Source organism: Coregonus clupeaformis, chromosome 12 (genome assembly GCF_020615455.1).
Source record: "Coregonus clupeaformis isolate EN_2021a chromosome 12, ASM2061545v1, whole genome shotgun sequence".
Lineage (NCBI taxonomy): Eukaryota > Metazoa > Chordata > Actinopteri > Salmoniformes > Salmonidae > Coregonus > Coregonus clupeaformis.
Genome location: NC_059203.1, coordinates 45,161,114 through 45,173,482, shown reverse-complemented (window position 1 = coordinate 45,173,482; position 12,369 = coordinate 45,161,114). Strand labels below are relative to the sequence as shown.

The window sequence follows — 12,369 nt, the reverse complement described above, 5'->3', positions numbered from 1 at the left end:
AGGCAGCTGGGACCATAGTCACCAAGAAAACAATTGGTAACACACTACGCCGTGAAGGACTCAAATCCTGCAGCGCCCGCAAGGTCCCCCTGCTCAAGAAAGCACATATACAGGGCCGTCTGAAGTTTGTCAATGAACATCTGAATGATTCAGAGGAGAACTGGGTGAAAGTGTTGTGGTCAGATGAGACCAAAATGGAGCTCTTTGGCATCAACTCAACTCGCCGTGTTTGGAGGAGGAGGAATGCTGCCTATGACCCCAAGAACACCATCCCCACCGTCAAACATGGAGGTGGAAACATTATGCTTTGGGGGTGTTTTTCTGCTAAGGGGACAGGACAACTTCAGCGCATCAAAGGGACGATGGACGGGGCCATGTACCGTCAAATCTTGGGTGAGAACCTCCTTCCCTCAGCCAGGGCATTGAAAATGGGTCGTGGATGGGTATTCCAGCATGACAATGACCCAAAACACACGGCCAAGGCAACAAAGGAGTGGCTCAAGAAGAAGCACATTAAGGTCCTGGAGTGGCCTAGCCAGTCTCCAGACCTTAATCCCATAGAAAATCTGTGGAGGGAGCTGAAGATTCGAGTTGCCAAACGTCAGCCTCGAAACCTTAATGACTTGGAGAAGATCTGCAAAGAGGAGTGGAACAAAATCCCTCCTGAGATGTGTGCAAACCTGGTGGCCAACTACAAGAAACGTCTGACCTCTGTGATTGCCAACAAGGGTTTTGCCACCAAGTACTAAGTCATGTTTTGCAGAGGGGTCAAATACTTATTTCCCTCATTAAAATGCAAATCAATTCATAACATTTTTGACATGCGTTTTTCTGGATTTTTTTGTTGTTATTCTGTCTCTCACTGTTCAAATAAACCTACCATTAAAATTATAGACTGATCATGTCTTTGTCAGTGGGAAAACGTACAAAATCAGCAGGGGATCAAATACTTTTTTCCCTCACTGTATGTAGTTTTAGTAAGTAGTAGGCAAGACAGATTTCGGACACGACCAGACACATTCTGATGCCATTTCTAGTGTTTATATGTAAATCAGTCGTTTTATTTAAACTATTTTAAGACACGGTTCTTGAAATATTCCCTGGAGTGCTGTGTACTGTAACATCTCACTGAATAAGATATCAAGAGAAGTTCTTGTCAGGCGTCAGTGTGTAGCGGTAGGACGGAGTCAGGCGCAGGACACAGAGCTAGTAGACAACGTACTTTACTCGTAAATAACAAGTGAACATAAACTCCACACGGAGGACAATCCCGCTCACCAGTCGATAACACCAAACAATGAACAAACACGCACACAACACAGTGGGAGCCAGAGGGTAACATTTACATTTACATTTTAGTCATTTAGCAGACACTCTTATCCAGAGCGACTTACAGTTAGTGAATACATATTTTTTTTATACTGGCCCCCCGTGGGAATTGAACCCACAACCCTGGCGTTGCAAACGCCATGCTCTATCAACTGAGCTACATCCCTGCCGGCCATTCCCTCCCCTACCCTGGACGACGCTGGGCCAATTGTGCGCCGCCCATGAGTCTCCTGGTCGCGGCCGGCTGCGACAGAGCCTGGATTCGAACCAGGATCTCTAGTGGCACAGTTAGCACTGCGATGCAGTGCCTTAGACCACTGTGCCACTCAGGAGTCTAGGGAACAAATGGGTCGTGAAATAGGGAACAAATCATAGACATAATGGGAACCAGGTGTGTACAATGAAGACAAAACAAGTAGAACACAGAAACATAGATCAGTAGCAGCTAGTACTCCGGTGACGACGAACGCCGAAGCCTGCACGAGCAAGGAGGAGGAGCAGCCTTGGCTGAATCCGTGACAGTACCCCCCCTTGACGCGCGGCTCCAGCCGTGCGCCGACATCGGCCTCGGGGACGGCCAGGAGGACGCGGTGCAGGGCGAGTCGGATGACGACTGTGGAAATCCCTCAACATGGAGGGATCGAGGATGTCCCTCCTAGGGACCTAGCACCGTTCCTCCGGACTGTACCCCTCCCACTCCACGAGATACTGCAGGCCCCCCACCCGACGCCTCGAATCCAGGATGGAACGGACCGAGTACGCCGGTGCCCCCTCGATGTCCAGTGGGGGCTGAGGAACCTCCCGTACCTCCGACTCCTGGAGTGGACCAGCTACCACCGGCCTAAGGAGAGGCACATGGAATGAGGGGTTAATACGATACTCAGGAGGAAGCTGTAACCTATAACAAACCTTGTTCAATCTCCTCAGGACTTTAAATGGCCCCACAAACCGCCGACCCCAGCTTCCGGCAGGGCAGGCGAAGGGGCAGGTTTCGGGTCGAGAGCCAGACCCGGTCCCCGGTGCATACACCGGGGCCTCACTGTGGTGGCGGTCAGAGCTTGCCTTTTGTCGCCTGATGGCCCGTTGCAGGCGTACATGGGCAGCGTTCCAGGTCTCCACCGCAGGTGCCTCGATCTGGCTCTGATGCCATGGTGCCAGGACCGGCTGATAAACTAATACACACTGAAATGGAGAAAGGTTAGTGGAGGAGTGGCGGAGGGCGTTTTGGGCCATCTCTGCCCAGGGGATGAAAACCGACCACTCCCCCGGCCGGTCCTGGCAATAGGACTGCAGAAACCTACCCACATCCTGGTTTACTCTTTCCACCTGCCCATTACTCTCGGGGTGAAACCCTGAGGTCAGGCTGACCGAGACCCAAAGACGTTCCATGAACGCCCTCCAGACCCTTGAGGTGAACTGGGAACCCCGATCAGACACTATATCCTCAGGTACCCCGTAGTGCCGGAAGACGTGTGTAAATAGGGCCTCCGCAGTCTGTAGGGAGACCGGGAGACCGGGCAGAGGAATGAGACGGCAGGACTTAGAAAACCGATCCACAACGACCAGGATCGTGGTGTTCCCTTGTGACGGGAGAAGGTCTGTAACGAAATCCACCGATAGGTGGGACCACGGCTGTTGTGGAATGGGTAGGGGTTTTAATTTCCCTCTGGGCAGGTGTCTAGGTGCCTTACACTGGGCGCACACCGAGCAGGAGGAAACATAAACCCTCACGTCCTTAGCAAAATGGGCCACCAGTACTTCCCACTAAGACAGCGCACTGTCCGACCGATGCCAGGATGACCAGAGGTGGGTGACGTGTGAGCCCAATAGATCAATCGATTGCGTACATACGACCCTCTGGACACTGGGGGGGAGTGGGCTCTGTATGTAATGCCCGCTCGATGTCCGCATCAACCTCCCACACCACCGGTGCCACCAGACACGAAGCCGGAAATATGGGAGTGGGCTCCATCGACCTCTCCTCTGTGTCATACAGTCGGGACAGAGCGTCTGCCTTAGCGTTATGGGAACCTGGTCTGTAAGAAAGGGTGAACACAAAACGGGTGAAAAACATGGCCCACCTTGCCTGGCGAGGGTTCAGTCTCCTCGCCGCCCGGATGTACTCGAGATTGCGGTGGTCAGTCAAAATGAGGAAAGGGTGTTTAGCCCCCTCAAGCCAATGCCTCCACGCTTTCAGAGCCTTAACCACAGCTAACAGCTCCCGGTCCCCCACATCATAGTTGCGCTCCGCCGGGCTGAGCTTCTTCGAAAAGAAAGCACAGGGGCGGAGCTTTGGTGGTGTACCCGAGCGCTGAGACAGTACAGCTCCTATCCCAGCCTGGGACGCGTCCACCTCTACTGTGAATGCCAAGGAGGGATCCGGATGAGCCAGCACTGGAGCCGAGGTAAACAGGTCCTTCAGGTGACCAAAAGCCCTGTCCGCCTCAGCTGACCACTGCATTCGCACCGGTCCCCCCTTCAGCAAGGAGGTAATGGGAGCCGCTACCTGACCAAAGCCCCGGATAAACCTCCGGTAGTAGTTGGCAAACCCTAAGAATTGCTGCACCTCCTTAACCGTGGTTGGAGTCGGCCAATTACACACGGCCAAAATGCGGTCAATCTCCATCTCCACCCCTGACGCGGACAGGTGGTGCCCTAGGAAGGAGACAGACTTTTGAAAGAACAGACATTTCTCCGTCTTGACATACAGGTCATGTTCCAACAGTCGACCAAGCACCTTGCGCACCAGGGACACATGCTCGGCTCGTGTAGCGGAGTATATGAGAATGTCATCTATATACACCACTACACCCTGTCCGTGCAGGTCCCTGAAAATCTCATCAACAAAGGATTGGAAGACTGATGGAGCATTCAACAATCCGTACGGCATGACGAGGTACTCATAGTGCCCAGATGTGGTACTAAATGCCGTCTTCCACTCATCTCCCTCCCAGATACGCACCAGGTTGTATGCGCTCCTGAGATCCAATTTAGTGAAGAAGCGCGCCCCGTGCAATGACTCCGTCATACTAGCAATGAGAGGTAGTGGATAACTGTACTTAACAGTGATCTGATTGAGACCACGGTAGTCAATGCAAGGGCGTAAACCTCCATCCTTCTTCTTCACAAAAAATAAACTTGAGGAGACAGGTGAAGTGGAAGGCCGAATGTATCCCTGTCCCAGAGATTCTGAGACATATGTTTCCATAGCAACCGTCTCTTCCTGTGACAGAGGATACACGTGACTCCGGGGAAGTGCAGCGCCTACCTGGAGATTTATCGCACAATCCCCCTGTCGATGGGGTGGTAATTGAGTCGCCTTCTTTTTACAGAAGGCGAGAGCCAAATCGGCATATTCGGGGGGAATGTGCATAGTGGAGACCTGGTTTGGACTTTCCACCGTAGTTGCACCTATGGAAACACCTACACACCTCCCCGAGCACTGACGTGACCATCCCTTGAGAGCCCTCTGTTGCCATGAAATCGTGGGGTCATGAGAGGTTAACCAGGGAAGCCCCAACACTACTGGAAACGCAGGAGAATCAATCAGAAAGAGACTAATTCTCTCCTCATGACCCTCCTTTTCATCCAGAGTGGAGCTGTGACCTCCCTAATCAGGCCTGACCCTAAAGGGCGACTATCTAAGGCATGTACAGGGAAGGGCACATCAACAGGAACAATAGGAATCCCTAAACTACGGGAAAACTTACGATCAATAAAGTTCCCAGCTGCGCCTGAATCTACGAGCGCCTTATGCTGGGAATGCGGGGAAAACTCCGGAAATTCGATGTCAATACACAAGTGCGCAACAGGGAGCTCTGGGTGAGTCGGGTGCCTGCTCACCTGGGACGGTCCAACAGTGCTCTGCCTGCTGCCTCGACTCCCTGAGGACCCTCCCCAGCACCGACCACCAGTGTGTACTCTCCGGCCACAGTTGGTGCAGGCGACGGCCCCCCTTCCGGTCTCCCTGAGAGCAGCACCTCTGAGCTCCATCGGTGTAGGGTCGGAGGTGCTGGAGGATGGAATGGATGGACCCTGATCCGGACGTCCGCGGGTCGCCAACAGGTTATCCAGCCTTATCGACATATCCACCAGCTGGTCCAGGTTAAGGGTGGTGTCCCTGCAGGCCAGCTCCCGACGAACGTCCTCCCGTAGGCTGCATCGGTAGTGGTCAATCAGGGCCCTCTCATTCCATCCCGCGCTGGCAGCCAGGGTCCTGAAGTCCAGTGCGAAGTCCTGTGCGCTCCTCTTCCCCTGTCTGAGGTGGAACAGACGTTCCCCCGCCGCTCTCCCCTCCGGTAGATGATCGAATACCGCCCGGAAGCGGCGGGTGAAATCTTCATAGCGCACAGACGCCGCGTCTATTCCTCCCCACTCGGCGTTGTCCCACTCGAGCGCTCTCCGACAGACAGGAGATGAGGGCGGACACACTCTCGTATCCCGAGGGAGCCGGGTGGATGGTAGCCAGGTAGAGCTCTACCTGGAGCAGAAAACCCTAGCACCCGGCAGCTGTACCATCATATGCCCTCAGGAGCGAGAGCCGAATCCCACTGGACCCAGGTGACGAAGGGTTGGACAGCGGTGTGGGTTGCTGTGTAGTTGGAGGAGGTGTAGGAAAACCCCCTCTCTCCCATCGCTCCATGGTGTTCAACACGCGCTCCATTGCTGTGCCGAGAGTCTGTATCATGGTCGCCTGCTGTTGGATGCTTTCCTCCACTGATCCGGAAGGAATTAATGTACCTGTTGACTCCATTTGAGGTGCGTGTTTCTGTCAGGCGTCAGTGTGTAGCGGTAGGACGGAGTCAGGCGCAGGGCCCAGAGCTAGTAGACAACGTACTTTACTCGTAAATAACAAGTGAACATAAACTCCACGCAGGGAGGACAATCCCGCTCACCAGTCGATAACACCAAACAATGAACAAACACGCACACAACACAGTGGGAGCCAGAGGGTTAAATAGGGAACAAATCATAGACATAATGGGAACCAGGTGTGTACAATGAAGACAAAACAAGTAGAACACAGAAACATAGATCGGTAGCAGCTAGTACTCCGGTGACGACGAACGCTGAAGCCTGCCGAGCAAGGAGGAGGATCCGTGACAGTTCTGTAACATTGACAACATCTTGTAAATAATATTATGTTGACTCCTGTACCTGTACCTACACGTAACTGCCAAAGTAATGTAAACACTTGAGTGTATGAGGGATACAAAGTATATTGACAGCAGGTGCTTCCACACAGGTGTGGTTCCTGAGTTAATTAAGGAATTAGCGTCACATCATGCATAGGGTCATGAATAAAAATGCTGGGCAGGCCATGGCTATGCCCTCATAGGATGACAATGCCCCCATCCACAGGGCATGAGTAGTCACTGAATTATTTGATGAGCATGAAAACAATGTAAACCATATGCCATGGCCGTCTCTCACCAGATCTCAACCCAATTGAACACTTATGGGAGATTCTGGAGCGGCGCCTAAGACAGCTTTTTCCACCACCATCAACAAAACACCAAATTATGGAATTTCTGGTGTCGCACTCCTCCAATAGAGTTCCAGACACTTGTAGAATCTATGCCAAGGTGCATTGAAGCTGTTCTGGCTCATGGTGGCCCAACACCCTATTAAGAAGCTTTATGTTGGTGTTTCCTTTATTTTGGCAGTTACCTGTACATATATATTACTTTGGTTAAAGGTTATATTTGTCTTGTTTCACAAATGTACATGTGTGTAACCTGTACTGTGTGTGGTGAAAGGGAAAGTGTTTTTTTGTATATCCCACTCCCCCTGAGACACCCTTGGAGAGTGGGTGTTGCTTAAGGGTTTATCATAGTCCAAAACAAGTATGCGTACACACAGCAGTGTTCTAGAATATTGGACTGTTGGCTTTCATACTTTTCGAATTCTCAACTCAACTCAAGCAGTTTCTCCAACTAGTGTCAACACATTCAAATGAATAGAGGATGCGTACCAGAGCCGCGTTGGTTGGGAATTGTGGGGAGGTGCCCGTTCAGCTGTGCGTCTCCCTCGGAAGGTGGTGTCAGAGCCGCTTAGCTATGTCACAATGGGACACCGGACTATCGCGTCTCAGCGTCTGCGGACTATGATTTACGCTTTAGACACTGCTGCTCTAAAGACCACCACCAGCAGCTTCTGAAACCTGATGAGGAAAGCTATCATCCATCCATTTAAGAATACATTTTTCCCAGTGCTCTTTCAATCACTCTCACCCCTGCCCCTCGGCACAAAACCCGTGGTTGCCATGGCGATGGCTATATTGTGTAGATGCAATAGTGCTATCATGTCACCAAAAAGGATTTGAGAGAGAGGGGCTTTTAAGGAGGAAAGCTGTTGTTATGCATCTTCAACCTTAGGCGTTGGGTACAGTGGATGTCATAGGATTCTGAAAGATACCACAGACAGATGCATTAGTGTTTGTTTTAGTAGCCAAACAGGCAGGATAGGTCTAAACTGATAGCCACAATAATAGGCCCATCATCTACAGTATGGAGCTAGTTTTTAACTCCAGAACAGTGTATTGTTTTGGGGTGAAAAATAGTATCTAATAGCTTCATTTAGTTTCATAGCTAATACCAGGAATATAGGATTGTGTGTCCCAACGGCAGACTTCACATTTTCTCTCTAATTATGTATTGACTTAACTGTTATGTCACTTAATACCAGAAACTTTAATATTGTACAGTGGGGAGAACAAGTATTTGATACACTGCCGATTTTGCAGGTTTTCCTACTTACAAAGCATGTAGAGGTCTGTAATTTTTATCATAGGTACACTTCAACTGTGAGAGACGGAATCTAAAACAAAAATCCAGAAAATCACATTGTATGATTTTTAAGTAATTAATTTGCATTTTATTGCATGACATAAGTATTTAATACATCAGAAAAGCAGAACTTAATATTTGGTACAGAAACCTTTGTTTGCAATTACAGAGATCACACGTTTCCTGTAGGTCTTGACCAGGTTTGCACACACTGCAGCAGGGATTTTGGCCCACTCCTCCATACAGACCTTCTCCAGATCCTTCAGGTTTCGGGGCTGTCGCTGGGCAATACGGACTTTCAGCTCCCTCCAAAGATGTTCTATTGGGTTCAGGTCTGGAGACTGGCTAGGCCACTCCAGGACCTTGAGATGCTTCTTACGGAGCCACTCCTTAGTTGCCCTGGCTGTGTGTTTCGGGTTGTTGTCATGCTGAAAGACCCAGCCACGACCCATCTTCAATGCTCTTACTGAGGGAAGGAGGTTGTTGGCCAAGATCTCGCGATACATGGCCCCATCCATCCTCCCCTCAATACGGTGCAGTGGTCCTGTCCCCTTTGCAGAAAAGCATCCCCAAAGAATGATGTTTCCACCTCCATGCTTCACGGTTGGGATGGTGTTCTTGGGGTTGTACTCATCCTTCTTCTTCCTTCAAACACGGCGAGTGGAGTTTAGACCAAAAAGCTCTATTTTTGTCTCATCAGACCACATGACCTTCTCCCATTCCTCCTTTGGATCATCCAGATGGTCATTGGCAAACTGAGAGCCGAAATTGGCAGAGCCGAAATTCTTACTGGTTGGTAGGTGATCAAATACTTATGTCATGCAATAAAATGCAAATTATTGCTTAAAAATCATACAATGTTATTTTCTGGATTTTTGTTTTAGATTCCGTCTCTCACAGTTGAAGTGTACCTATGATAAAAATTACAGACCTCTACATGCTTTGTAAGTAGGAAAACCTGCAAAATCAGCAGTGTATCAAATACTTGTTCTCCCCACTGTATATGACCCTAAACTAGCATTGGATTATTTCATTTGCTTAATCAAATATCTCTTCACCTGCACCGTTAATTGAAAGTTAATACCCTCAAGGGAAGTAATTAAGCACTGTGCCTCGTGTTAAAGAGAATACAATATTTATCCATACTGTCGCTGGATGTGTTAATTTCTAAGTACAGAAACTGTATTTTAATCATTGAAAGTACAAATTCGTGAGGGGAATACATTTTCTTGAACCAAAAAGAGTGGATCCAAAACATATTATTGACAGAATGTCCCTATACTTTATCATAGTCTACTTTTTGGGTTACTATTGTTGCCTTTGTAGAATGACCATACGGTAGAGAGGATGGTGTATCAGCAATTGAGGACCTAGATATTGAAAAATTTATTATTCAGTGGGAAGCCAGTCCCCTACTGCACACCAAATGGAATTACAGATTAGATGAGGAGGAGCGAGTTCTAATAATGTGATGAAATGAATCACTTGTGCGAGTTAATAAAAGTCCCCATGGCTAGGATTTAATTGTTCCTGTCTGATGTCTCAATCTCTTGTTGTTTTCTTTCCATTGGTAAACAGGTGGTGTATTGGGAAGATGACACCAAGCCTGACACAGTGGGCAAAGTGAGAATCTCTGCTAACTACTCAGCAGTCAACATGACTGGACTGAAAGCCAACACACAGTATTACCTGGCTGTGAGTACCTTTAACACTGCTGGGACAGGGCCACAGTCTACACCCATCAATGCCACCACCAAGAAGCCACGTGAGTGGATCTCGTCAGAGGTTTTGTATCTATTGTAGATTTAACTTCAAAATGTAAGCAGAACAGAAACTCTTTTTCTTTTTTCAAGTATACACATATTACTGTATAGGAACATCTCTCTTTTACTCTCTCTTTCCTCATCACTTTGCTCTCTCAGCACCTGGCCAGCCTCCTCTGAACGTAGAGTGGACCATGATTGGCTCTCTGCTCACTCTGCACTGGGATCCTGTCATAGCCATGGAGACGGAGGCAGAGGTCATCGGTTATCTTGTACGTCTCATGTCACTGTGACTCTATTCTTTTGTCCAATACAACACAACCATTTCAAACGCAATCTTTCAATTAGTGCTGCTTTGTGTGGGTTGTTTGATTTGAAAAAAGGAAGAAGCAGGAAGTAGGAGGTTGGTGGGGTGTGTAATGAAGGAAGTGTATTCAATACCATCACCTCTGGTCAACTCAGCCATATTGATAATTAGTGGCTCATATTTGTAGGGTTGTCCACAGGGACAGAATATCCACAGCTTCAATCAGCCAGCCGCACTGTACTGTCACAAAGCATTAGGATCCATCTTATCATCCAATCAGCAAAATCTAGTCACTCTCCTAGTTTGAATTCCCCCACTCCTCACCACTCATTTTAGCCAATCTTTCATTTTGAGGTTGTGTGTTTTGCAAAGTTACTGTGTTTCTACTACATTTTTGTATTTTGGGTTTTGCATTGCTGTTTCTAGGTGATGTTGAGAAGACACCGGTATAATGAGGTAAACAGCATCATAACAAACAAAACCAGGATGGAGCTGACACTGTCTCCCAACGACAACTACCTGATCCAGATCAAGGCCCTGAGTGATGGCGGTGAAGGTGTGGGCAGCGAACCCATCCACATCCACAAATTAAGTAAGCTTACCATTTCCTCTCTCTGCTCTTTCCTGTGTCCATTGATAAAGTTTTAGTGATGATTCAATCAGCCAAACAGAACCATGTGTAATAGACTTATTTCGGGTGCAAGAAATGCAATCTTTTTAAAAAATGCATGTATGGTGCAATCCATCTCTGCCATTGGGTTATTATTCCTTGTTGACTGCACAGCTCGGCTGCGTGTAAAATAGTAGAATGCCCCCCCTCTGCTGTGCAAAATTGAAACGCGGTTCAGTTTTCTCTAAAGAGATCTGCTCTCTAATGTGATATAAGCCTTATCATCTCTGTATACTTTAATGGCCTATCCTGTTGAAAGTCATTAATAATGGAGATATGGAAAGCACTATGTAATTCACAGTTACCCTTTGATTTACGACGACTTGTCAGCATATTTTGCAGATAGAGACAGAAAATGCCCCGCTTTTTGCTTTTTTTGAAAAGTGGAATTTTAAGTTCTTGTAGAGCTTCTCTGACTGGTGGTTTGTGGTTTCAGGCATGGGCGCACAGGGCTCGGGAGCGTCTCGGCTTAGTCTGCTGTCGCTGTCTCATCTCTCTGCAGTCCTCGTCAGTGCTCTCGTCCTTCTCAGCTCCTCCTGGTGATGTCTGGTCACAGTTACAGCCCTCCTACCGGCCCTTCTCTCTCTCCTTCTCCTCTAGGAGCCTGCTCCTGCATTCACCCTCAGTTGGAAGGGGCAACGGGTGAAACCCTCTGTGGCAGTGCTGGACAGAACAGGAATTTGAAATGGGCCATGCATTGAGGATTTCAATGATGGACTAATAGACAACATGAATTTGTGTGCATTATATTTGACCGTTTTTCCTCTCATGTCTCAAGTGCCGTCATGCTGTAAGTGTTATTGTTTTGCCAACGGAATATACTTCCATTTGGGAGTAGTGATGTCTACATTCTATATGTTTGACACTGATCCTTGAAGAATACGAATGCCTTAAATCCATGTAGATACCAAAGTAGTTGACAAAAAAAGGTTTCATTATATTTATTTCATTCATTTATTGGGTTTTCAGAGGTAATCTGAGGTTTAAAATTTTTTTTACCAGGTGGAGGTATGGTATGTTCACATACATTTGTAATTGTAGAGCTGCTCAATGGAGAGATGTGTTTTGGTTTATATGGGTCAGATGTCCTTTAATATAGTAGCTAACTGTAGATGGCATCTTGGATTATTATTATATTATTAGTTAGGTAAAAAAAATACTAACTAAGTTATGTAACTGACAACATTCCCAGACTTACTGTAAATTGGCCACTATAGCAGATTAAACCAGTTTTACATGGTGGGCCGTATCATATACAGTGAGGGAAAAAAGTATTTGATCCCCTGCTGATTTTGTACGTTTGCCCACTGACAAAGAAATGATCAGTCTATGATTTTAATGGTAGGTTTATTTGAACAGTGAGAGACAGAATAACAACAAAAAAATCCAGAAAAACAATTATAAATTGATTTGCACTTTAATGAGGGAAATAAGTATTTGACCCCCTCTCAATCAGAAAGATTTCTGGCTCCCAGGTGTCTTTTATACAGGTAACGAGCTGTGATTAGGAGC

At 47.7% G+C, this 12,369-nt stretch overlaps 1 protein-coding gene across 1 annotated transcript in view; it reads left to right on the top strand.

Annotated features, from left to right (window-relative positions):
- The window catches only part of LOC121578280 (contactin-3), an 83,811-nt gene extending 71,656 nt beyond the window's left edge, over nt 1-12,155 (top strand). Inside the window, exons 20-23 of the mRNA XM_041892537.2 lie at nt 9,696-9,882; nt 10,040-10,152; nt 10,614-10,779; nt 11,294-12,155. Of these exons, the coding sequence (XP_041748471.2) occupies nt 9,696-9,882; nt 10,040-10,152; nt 10,614-10,779; nt 11,294-11,400 (573 nt within the window). The 3' untranslated portion in view covers nt 11,401-12,155. The remainder of the gene's footprint in view (nt 1-9,695; nt 9,883-10,039; nt 10,153-10,613; nt 10,780-11,293) is intronic.
- Nucleotides 12,156-12,369: the final 214 nt, after the last annotated feature.